Source organism: Nicotiana sylvestris, chromosome 1 (genome assembly GCF_000393655.2).
Source record: "Nicotiana sylvestris chromosome 1, ASM39365v2, whole genome shotgun sequence".
Taxonomy (NCBI): Eukaryota; Viridiplantae; Streptophyta; class Magnoliopsida; order Solanales; family Solanaceae; genus Nicotiana; species Nicotiana sylvestris.
This window is the reverse complement of record NC_091057.1, coordinates 32,793,470-32,805,350: the sequence shown is the minus strand read 5'-3', so window position 1 is coordinate 32,805,350 and position 11,881 is coordinate 32,793,470. Positions and strand designations below refer to the sequence as shown.

The following is an 11,881-nucleotide window of genomic DNA, read 5'->3' as shown; positions in this document are numbered from 1 at the left end:
AATTTTAAGTTTAGGGGATTTATCTATTTATAAAGATCGTTTAAACATGTTGAGGAAGCCAAAAGGTCGACCGTCAGCCGCCTACAATTAATGTTTTAAGGAATCGTATGAAAAGCAACCCTTCGGTCACTTCAACCGCTTATGTCATGATGATGACATCAGGACCTAGGCATTGGGAATTAGTTTGTCAGAAATCATTAAGGATAGTCTACAAGTTGAGTTTGAGTAGACACTCACTCGACTGCTAAGCCCAAGGGCTACACGGGTTCGAGCAAATTCTTATTTGGGGATTATCTATGAAGCCTTAGGGGCTATCTTTATTTCGAGTCCGAGAAAATGCTCGCTCGACTATTAAGCCCAAGGGCTACCTAAGTTCGAGCAAATTCTCACTCGGGGACTATCTATATAGACTTAGGGCTATCTTTATTTCAAGTTCGAGCAAATTTTCACTCAATTACTAAGCCCAAAGGCTACCTGAGTTCGAGAAAATGCTCACTCAGAGACTATCTATAAAGCCTAAGGGCTATTTCTATTTCGAGGTTCGAGCAAACACTCACCTGATTACTAAGCCCAAAGGCTACCCGAGTTCGAAAAAATCCTCACTCGAGGTCTATCAACGAAGCCTAAAAAGGCTAGCTTTATTTTAAAAATTGAGACCCTGCTCTCACTCAACTCGAACTCAGGAGTCCCGTCTGAGCTCATCAAATCATTCCAAGCTTAGTCCGAGGGTTAACAAAGAACTTTAAGAAGTATTATTTTAGTCAATTAAAAACCTAAGGGTTTATTAGGTTCCGGATCCAGTATTCAGACTATACGTTGGAGTTATACACTTGGATTTTTCACAAACGAAGGCAGAATGAAATTCAACATGAATCAAAGACAAAATTGAGAAAGTCTTATATTAACGAAAGATGTTTACAAAGCCCACGAGGGGCTCTTACACAGAAACAAAGAAGCAAAAACAATAGCCAAAGGCCTAATCTACTTTCAAGGGTATATCCTCAAGAACGACATCTTCGAGAACCTTTTTCTCGGGGACTCCATTTCGATCTTTAGAGCGGCGCCTTCAGGAACCTCCTCCAAAACAGCAATAGATGAAGAAAAGGCTATAGCCTATCAAAGACCAAAAGCTTTTAACAAGCGAAGAAAATTGTAGCCTGGTGAAAGACTTGGCGAGTATGGGTCTCATCAGCACTATTATTGTAAAGCCATTTCTTGAGAGATTGTACTAGTGTGGGATGCAAAAGTTAGTAGATAGTGCCACCTCACTCCAAGTAAAGCAAAAAGAATGAAGTGCCACACCAGGTTGAAGTTAAGAGAGATGAGCAGCGGTGTAAAGTCCACATATCTTCTGATATGGGAAGAATTTGGTACCCTTCTCTCATTGTTTCGAGCCAACAACGACTGTCGCGCCCCCTTTTTCCCCTTCCGCTGAAATCGGGTTCATGACATTTTGGTTGGGACAACTCTTTCCTTTTGGGAAGGGGTTCTTGCAATTTTGGAGAGTCGCCACCTAACGATTTAAGGTACACTAGGACACCTATGGATTTCATTTATAACTACGTTTTGGTAACCAGAGATATGGTAAGTGCTTGAAATTATCCTAAGGGGAAGGTGTTAGGCACCCCTCAGGATCCACTAGTGTGGTTCCCAGCTAGACAGTTTTTGTGAATTTGTGCAAAATAGACAAGTAGGGATCAAATAATAGGGGATTTAAGTTCAATTACACAAGTGTTTGAAAACAATTAGCGGACGGCGAAATTATGAAAAAAGAATTACAATCTAAAGCATGTTTATGAATGTAAAGGGGGTGTCCTAGGTTTATATGTAATATGGATCACATCAATTCAGTACCTGATATGACACTCCTTAAAAGAGGGGCTACACGTGGTATTAGTGCACCGGTTATCATATCCATATCTACTCTTTCCCGCCCGTGAAGGTAATTAAAGCGAGGGTTGGTCCCGACCCCTACTGCATGTTGTTATCTGTCCTTTCCTATCAGTCCAGAGGAATTTGGGACTACTATCCTATAAGGAGGAGGTTTTAGGCAAACCCTCAGGTTTTAAGGCAAAATACTAAGCGACAAATAAGAACATATAAGACTGCATTTATGGGGAAAACACAGAAACAAGTAGAAGGCTCTGATATACCTCCACAAATATTGCATAGAGGTATCATGTCTTATACACAATTAAGATATGAATTTAAAATCCTAAAGCAGGGTGTTTAAGTGATAACAGCAGGACCACATTTATTACATGACTCAAAAAAAAAAGTCCGAATCAGGTTTGCCTACTGATTTTAACGGTTGATAATTAAACAAAGGCAATTCCAGTTATATTTAAGTTATTAACTAAGGCTTGCCAAGGCGTAAAGCAAGATGTAGTAGTTATTCAAAATTATTGAAAGACAGTTTGGAGCTTTTTTTTTTTTACTCTAAGAGCATGTTGTTCTAGTCAGATGCAAAGATTATTACCAGTTATTTTAAACAGAAGAATCAAGTGCGAAGTTGTTTTTACCTATTTTATAATCAGCAATTTACACTAAGTGTGAATGCAAGTGAAAATAAGATCCTAAAACATGGTGTCTAAGGTGCATGTATAAAACTCATGACGCAGAATTCCTAGAGCAGGATTTCTAAATGCATATGGCAGGATTGCAGAATTTCCTAAGAGCAAGATTTCTAAATGCATATGGCAGGATTGCAGAATTTCCTAAGAGTAGGATTTCTAAATGCACATGGCAGGATTTCTAAGTGCATAGACATAGAGCATGGATCAATGAATGAGGTGCTGAAGCAAGAAACATAGGCCCTAAGAACATGATTTCTAATGCATTGTATGAATCCTAAGCATGGTTTCTATTGCACAATTAGGAATATAAACCTAATAACATGTCTTCTAACCTTAACAAATTATAGCATGCATATTTACCCTATCCCTTTTTACTAACCACCCCAATACTTGTTTACAAATTATTATAGACTATGTGATTGAATTACATAAGTAGAAATGAAAAATAAGAAGTTAAAACTATAGGAAGCCTGATTTGGACTTCCTCTCTGAGTTATGTAATAAACCGCCTCAAATGCCAATGTTGTTCCATAGCCTCTCTTATATCTGGGTGTGTCAGAGTTCTCTAAGGACCTCGAGGGATCCCGGGCAGTGCTCACACCCAGATTGCATAACCACACAGAGTGAGTGCAGTGTGGAAGGGTCGGCTCTTAAGTGTCCAAGTTCAGAGGGAGCTCTACGGTCCCAAGGCAAGGCTCACACAAAAGGGGCAGAACCTAGTAATCTAAGAGTATATGTGAGAGTGCTTGACATAGATTTAAAGGAGTTGAGTTGGAAAAAAGTTTTGAAAATAGTGTGTTTGAAATAAGTTTGTAAAACAGCAGAAGCGTTGCTTAGTGAAAACAATTTTTTGAAAGGGAAAGGGGATAGGAGCAACAACGCACACAGAACAAGTTCAGAGAGTAGTACAGCTTCAACAGTTACAAACAGAGAAGTAGGGGTTGGGGACATAGAGGACCCAAATCAGAAACACATAATTAGTCATGAATTAGTGTTAATCAAGTAAATTAGGAGACATACTAGTTGAGGGACATAAATAGGAACAAGTAGACATGCTGATTACATTTTGAACAAGGGGGGGGGGGCAGAATTTTAAGCATGCTGAGTAAAGCAGTAAACAAGAAGTGTAATTAAACAGCATGAGCCATTAAGTCAGTGCAGAAAGAGACATTGATTGACAAACAGGGGAACAAATCGAGTTGAGTTGCAGAATTTGAACTAAGAACATACCAGTTGAAGAAGCAAAGTGCAGAAAAAGTAAATCTATCAGAGTTCCACAGTCTAGCATTGGCTTTCAGCCGGCTACACAATGCACAAGTAGTAGAGAAAGAAAAGAGAGTTTGAATGTGTATGTGTATGTTCTGAACTACTTTTGTTCGTGTGTTTAAAGAAGAGGGGGTAGAGTATTTATAGTTTTTGAAAACAGGCAGGAAAATAAGGTAACAAGTACTGACTTATCATAATTATAGAAATAATACAAATTAGAATTAATTTGAGACCCGGGCTCCCTTCAATTAGGGAGTCACAATTCAAACGGGTACCAATAGTATCAAATAAGGAAAAGAATTGCTCGTAAGACTGATTTTACCATAATAGGAATAGTAAAAGCATGTAGCATGTAATAAGGACTAAGTACAGAATATTTTCAAGTAAGGAAAGTATAATAACGACATATTGTGCACATAAACAGGGTAGAGTACAAATTGATTCTGAAAATTAGTTAAGAGAATCACAAATGAGATTGAAAATCACAGGGAATCAGCACTAACTAAGGAAAGTATCACAAAAGTAAAGAAGCAATTTCGAAAAGTCAGTACAGAATTACAAGGAAAATACACAAAACCAAAGCTGTAGGTTTAAGGAGATTACACAGAATCACCATAAATTATGTGAACAATCAGTAAAACAAATGGTCGAACCCATAAATGACACGGGTTTGGACAAAATCAAAGAAACCTTAAGAGAAAATCAAAACAGGAAACACAAGAGCATATAGGACACAGATAAAGCCCAGAAGGTTCATAATAGTCATCCAAACACACCGCAAAAAATTCAAACTTCGAATCAACCCCAAAAGTATTAGGGTTTCTCAACAAAAAATGAATCGAGCCAAAAGGAAAGACTCAGGTAATGTTTAAACATGCTAAAAATCACAGTAATCAGAAAAAAATCATTTTTTTGCAAAAAGGGTTTTGAAACCCTAGTTTGGAAAATGAAGAAACTGTTTGAAATCGGAGAAACATTTTGAGGAAAACAAGTCAAAACCTTAAGAAACCCACTGATCCATCACAGATCTAAAAAGATCAGAGGATTTTTAGCTTGGTTTTTTCAGAAAATAAAAGAGACGAAGAAAAGATCGGTTAAAAACTCATGGATACACCTAGATCGAAGACAGATCTAAAGAAAAATGGAGAATCTCAAGGGTTAGGGTTTCAGAGAACCCAAAAAGATGAGAAAACATTAGATCGTTATCGGTTTTAGCCGGAAAGGCCATGGATCTGACTCGAACAACCATGGATGGCCGAAAAGTAGCATAAAAGACCATGGATAGAAGTTGAGCAAGGTCTGGACTAGATCTTTTCAAGATCTTTCCACGAGATCACAAAAACGGGCAACTAGGAGACATAGGAGACAGGTATACGTCTCAAACAGCCATGGGAGTCCATGGATTGAGCGAGAGTCGAAGAGGATTAGGGTTAGTTTGGGTGGTGGCGGCTAGGGTTAGCTTTAGGTTTCAGAGAGAGTTGGAGAGGAGAGGGGATTCAAGGGCGGCGGATTGTGAGAATGAGAGGGTTTGAGGGGTCGTTTGGGTTAAAAAAGGTAAGAGTGAATGATGGCCATTGATCTTTGTGATCAACGGCCAGGATGAGAATGGGTATGGGTCGGGTAGGATTTAATTGGGTTAGGGTCGGGTTTTAATTAGAAATTGGGCTGGGAAATTGGGGTTTGATTTGGCTATAATTAAAAGCCAAATTTGTCTATAATTCAAATAGCCATTTTCCCCTATTTAAATTATAAAAATAGTAAATGGTTTTTGAAAACTAATTTAAAAGGCTAAAATGATTTATAATACCTAATTAACAACTTAAAAATATAATATCCAATTTTATGCGTATAAAACATAATTAAACCTTAAAAATGGCTTATATTGCAATTATGTGCAATCTAGTTTTAAAAATACTAAATAAAATTGTAAAATAATGTAAAAATTACCTTAGCCATACTTTAGCATAAATATAAAAATCCAATAGATGAATTATCAAAATAATAATTTTGGAAATACTTATTGGGGATTTTATTGGTAAAAAAGGAGAAAATAAATCAATTTAAAGCTTTAAAATTATGGGAAAAATAATAAAACACTTGGACATGCTTATATATGTATATATATGTCATTTTTAAGATATTTTGCATATTTAAAAAATAAATAGGGAAAAATTGGGTATCAACAGCTGCCCCTCTTTACCCGAGAAGGATGAAAGAGTTGTCAGGTAAAGATATGATGGCCAATTTTGACCGAGCGAAATAGTTTGAGAAGTTTTAGGCCGAACCTTCGCTTCTGAGTTGTCTACATATCCCTGGTTTTACAGGAATTAGGCCATATGTAGTTTAGGATCCATCGGCGGAGTATACCGATGAAGCGGTTTCAAGAACGAACGCAATATCTAGGGCCGGGTGAGTGGGCGGTTTACGGGAATGGTTAGGTTCGATATGGCTGCGGGAACTGGAGCGGGATCGCTCCTACTGGTATGATCGTTGCTCGCCGTCTTACCTGCAAATAAGCAATACAAGCATATATTGTGCGTAAATTTTAAACATGATGCAAATTCCCATTGGACCATGAATGTTGTCTTCGGACGATGAGGATGACGTCCTTAAACCATGATGTCTTGGGCCATGAAGTGTATGATAAAGGATTCACAGGCCATGAAATGATGTTCTCGGGCTATGATGATGGAGCCTCCGAACCATGACGCCTTTGAATAATGACGTGCAAAAGATTGAGAGAGATCCTCAGGCCATGACATGGTGTTCTCGGGCTATGAAAATGGAGGCCTCCAAACGATGACACCTTTGGATGGGTTGGCAATATTTCAGCTCATGAAAGATGCAGTAGCATGATGCGGACAAGACAGAGCTTAGTCTTGCGAATTGAAGGGTAGAGCTTAGCCCGTAAGAGAAGCGAGATAAATAATGCTTGGGATAGTGCTTAGTTTCGAAGAAAATTAGAGGTAGAGCTTAGCCTCGGAAGGCAGAATGATAGCCTTATGCAAAGATGCGAATGTAGATGGAGGTAGAGCTTAACCTCGGAAAGCAGAATGGTAGCCTTATGCAAATCGGAAGGCAGAATAGTAGCCTTATGCAGGTCGGAAGACAGAATGGTAGCCTTATGCAAATTGGAAGGAAGAATGGTAGCCTTATGCAGTGCAGATACAGATACAGACAACGTTTAGTCTTGGAAGGCAGAATGGTAGCCTTATGCAGATTGGAAGGAAGAATAGTAGCCTTATAAAATGAGGATGCAGATGGAGATAGCGTTTAGTCTCGGAAGACAGAATGGTAGCCCTATGCAAATTAGAAGGCAGAATAGTAGCCTTATGCAAAAAATAAAGTAACAAATGACAGTAGAGTTTTCTTAGCTGATAGCAGATTGCGGTATTGTGATTACTAGAAGCATTGTGACTACGGAGCATTTCTTGTGTGTGCTGATAGCAAATATTGGAAAGTGCAATGGTTCTGAGAATCGTATTTTCGAACAATGTTTGTTCCATGGCGTACATCATGTTTAATGATTTCGCAATCCTCGTGCCTGCATCCAAAGAAAATCGTGAGTTTTGTAAGGGGGAAGGTTAGTTCGTATCCTCGCTGGCTTTGCTTAACTCGTTCGGCTTTGATCTGGTGATACCGTTTGTATTATTGGGGTAGCGTTGCTAAGCAAAGCAGTTTCAATAATAAACATGCATGATTTTGTAAAAGTATGACATAAAGGTATAATTAAAAATAGCTTTTAGATGAACCGACGACTGTGACGTGGTTCGGACGTTGCAACCTCTCCTGCTATGGAATTTTGAGGGTCCTCCTCAAAATTCTGCCCCAGTTTGATGGGTTGACGTTTTTGACTGTTGCTCGTGCGCCGATTGGCTGAAATTACTTCGGAATTTTGAGGTTCCTCCTCAAAATTCTACCCCAGTTTCCAATTATGGGGGGAAATGAAATTTTTATTGAATTGTGACCGAATCCATAGGGTTTCCTATGTATCCCCTCTTAAACGGGAATCACGTCAGGTGTAGTTCAATCTACATCATATAAGGAAAGCATAAAGATTACACATAGTAACACTTGACTGCATTTGAATTGATTAGCTTTGGCTAGACTTCTCCGTCCATCTCTGAAAGTATGAGGGTTCCTCCTATCAAAACCCGATGAACCATGTATGGACCCTGCCAGTTGGGAGAGAACTTCCCTTTGGCTTCATCTTGATGCGGAAAAATTTCCTTTAACACCAGCTGCCTCGGTGTGAACTATCTTGGCTTGACTCTTTTGTTGAAGGCTCTGGACATTCGGTTCTGGTAGAGTTGACCATGGCATACTGCATTCATTTTCTTTCCGTCTATAAGATCTAGTTGCTCATAAACGACTTTTCACCCACTCTGCGTCATCGAGCTCAACCTCTTATATGATCCTTAGGGAAGGAATTTCTACCTCAGCGGGAATGATAGCTTATGTACCGTAAACCAGCATATAGGGGGTTGCCCTGGTTGATGTGCGGACTATGGTAAGATACCCTAAAAGAGCAAATGATAACTTCTCATTCCACTATTTATGTTTCTCTATCATTTTCCTCAATATCTTCTTGATATTCTTGTTGGCGGCTTCTACAACTCCATTCAACTGAGGCCTGTAGGCTGTGGAATTCTTGTGTTTGATCTTGAAAGTTTTGCATATAGATTTCATCAATTCGTTGTTGAGGTTGAAGCCATTATCAGTAATGATTGATTCTGGAATTCCAAATCGACAAACAATGCGGTCGCGGAATAAGTCTACCACGACTTTCTTAGTCAATGCTTTGTAAGATGCTGCTTTGACCCATTTGGTGAAATAGTCGATGGCTACCAGGATAAACCTATGTCCATTGGAAGTGGCAGGCTCAATTGGTCCAATAACGTCCATTCCCCAGGCGGCGAATGGCCACGATAAGCTTGTTATGTGAAGCTCGCTTGGAGGTACCTTTATCATGTCTACATGTATCTGACAGTGGTGGCATTTTTGGACATACTGGATGCAGTCCGTTTCCATAGTATTCCAAAAGTAACCAGCCCGGAGTACCTTCTTTGCTAAGACAAAGCCATTCATATGTGGACCGCAGGTCCCAGCATGAATTTCCTCTAGTAGCCTGGATGCTTCCTTTGCATCGACACATCTCAATAATCCCAAATCGGGAGTCCTCTATACAGGATTCCTCCGTTGTGAAAGAAGTTGTTGGACAATCTCTGAAGTGTGCATTTCTGAGTAGGATTAGCAAGCTCCGAGTACTCTCCTTTTGCCAAATATTCCTTGATATCATGAAATCAGGGCTTTCCGTCTGCTTCTTCTTCAACATGGGCACAGTAAGCTGGCTGATTGTGGACTTTCACCGGAATGGGATCAATGAAATTCTTGTCGGGATGCCGTATCATAGATGATAGGGTAGCCAATGTATCAGCGAACTCATTCTAGATTCTGGGACATGCTGGAATTCCGTCTTTGTGAACCTCTTTCTCAATTCCTACACATGATGCAGATATGAGAGTATCTTGGAGTTCTTGGTTGTCCATTATCCTCGTACCTAATGTATAAGTAAGTCTGAATCTTTAATTACTAGCAGCTCTTGAACGTTCATGTCAATGTCCATTTTGAGCCCCAAGATGCAGGCTTCATATTTGGCCATATTGTTGGTACAGGGGAACCTAAGTTTGGCAGACACCGGATAATGCTGACCAGTTTTTGATACTAGGACTGCTTCTATGCCAACTCCTTTGAAGTTTGCTGCTCCATCGAAGAACATTCTCCAACCGTCATAGGATTCCGCAATGTCTTCTCCTATGAATGATACCTCTTCATCAGGAAAATATGTTTTCAAGGGTTCGTATCCTCCATCCACGGGGTTTTCAGCAAGGTGGTCTGCCAGTGCATGTCCCTTGACCACTTTCTGAGTTATGTAAACAATGTCAAACTCACTCAACAGGATTTGCCACTTGGCTATCTTGCCAGTGTGCATGGGCTTCTGAAAGATGTACTTCAAGGGATCCTTTCTCAATATGAGATATGTAGTATAGGCATAGAAGTAATGTCTCAGCTTCTGAGCTACCCATGTCAAAGCACCACAGGTGCATTCCAGTAGAGAATACCGGGCCTCGTACGGGGTGAACTTCTTACTGAGATTATAAATGGCTTGTTCCTTCCTCCCTGTTTCATCATGCTACCCCAGAACGCAGCTGAAAGCTCTATCTAACACTGCAAGGTAGAGTAATAAGGGTCTACCTAGCTCAGGCGGGACTAAAACTGGCGATGTTGATAGGTACTCTTTGATTATGTCGAAGGCCTTTTGCAAGTCATTAGTCCATTTGGTAGCGGCTTCCTTCTTCAACATCTTAAAGATTGGCTCACAGATAACTATAAACTGTTCTATGAATCGTCTGATGTAGTTAATCCTTCCCAAAAAACTCATCACATCCTTCTTGTTCTTTGGAGGTGGTAGTTCTTGAATGGCCTTGACTTTCAATGGATCCAGTTCTATTCCTCGGCCCCTCACAATAAACCCAAGCAATTTCCTAGAAGGAACCCCAAATGCGCACTTTGCGGGGTTCAGTTTTAGGTTGTACCTCCGTAGTCTATTGAAGAATTTCCTCAGATCATCCATGAGGTTAGTGGCCTTCTTGGATTTGATAATAACATCGTCCACATATACCTCTATCTCTTTATGTATCATATCATGGAAAATGGTAGTCATGGCCCTCATGTAGGTGGCCCCTGCATTCTTCAGGACGAACGACATCATCTTGTAATAGTACATTTCCCACGGCGTAATGAAAGCCGATTTCTCAGCATCTTCTTCATCCATTCAGATCTGATGATAACCAGCGAAGCAATCTACAAATGATTGTAGCTCATCCTTAGCGCAATTGTCAATCAGGATATGTATATTTGTCAAAGGGAAGTCATCTTTCAGACTGACCCGATTGAGATCCCGGTAATCGACACAGACTCTGACCTTCTCATCCTTCTTTGGTACTGGCACAATGTTGGCTAACCATGTCGGGTATTCTACTACCCTGATGACCTTAGCTTTGACCTGCTTGGTGACTTCTTCCTTGATTTTCAAACTCATATCAGGCTTGAACTCTCTGAGCTTTTGCTTTACCGGTGGACATGTTGGATCAGTTGACAGTTTGTGAGCCACAATAGATGTACTCTGACTAGTCATGTCATCATATGACCAAGCGAATATGTCCTCATACTCCTTTAGAAATTCTGTGTATTCTTTATTTTCTGATGGCGATAGGTGAATGCTGATTCGTGTTTCCTTGACGTTTTATGCATCTCCCAGGTTGACAATTTCGGTCTCGTCCAGGTTGGACTTAGGTCTGTTCTCAAAGTTCTCAACTTCTTTGATAATCTCTTCAGGTATGTCATCTTCCTCTGAATCAATGTCCGTTTGTTGTGTTGTCTCGTTGTATGTCACAGTCATTGGTTCATCAAGATAAGTAATATTAATGTTGTATTAGTAAAGTAAGGAGGGAAAATGATAGTAATAAATATCAATTCATAAGAAAAATCAAACATGCTTTTGATAAATTGAATAACTGTTTTGAACATCGAAGATCTTATTGCGGGAATTGAGAAATGCGAGAAGAAAATCATTTAGTAAATAATGAATGATGCTTGTTTTAGCCTTGCTACCCCGAGGCTTGTCGGGCTTTGGTTGTCCTGATGGTCCAATTATTGAGATGTGCCCCTCTGCTCACAGTCTATATGGAAGGGCCTTCCTCCCCCTCCTCCTCGAGAATAACACAATAGTCCATATCATCGTCCTCTAAAAACAAGTTCTTCACTGCTACAAGAGCTTCTTCTTCTTCATCTGGCCCATAAATAATGTCAGCCTGTTGGAAAGTCTGCTCCAGATACGGTATTGGCTGCTCTAATGTATATTAAGGACCACGCCATGGTGGCGACTAGTTATTGAATTCATATCCTAAACTGAAAGTAATGCCATGTTTCTTGAGTTTATGGGTTTAAAGATTCTTTGGAGGTTCTTACTGAGCCCT

At 39.8% G+C, this 11,881-nt stretch overlaps 1 protein-coding gene across 1 annotated transcript; it reads right to left on the bottom strand.

Moving 5' to 3' along the window:
• Window positions 1-10,035: 10,035 nt before the first annotated feature.
• On the bottom strand, window positions 10,036-10,545 carry LOC138868414 (uncharacterized mitochondrial protein AtMg00860-like). Its single transcript, XM_070145967.1, has one exon. It carries the CDS (start codon window positions 10,543-10,545, stop codon window positions 10,036-10,038), a length of 510 nt encoding a protein of 169 aa, XP_070002068.1.
• Between the last annotated feature and the right edge of the window lie 1,336 nt (window positions 10,546-11,881).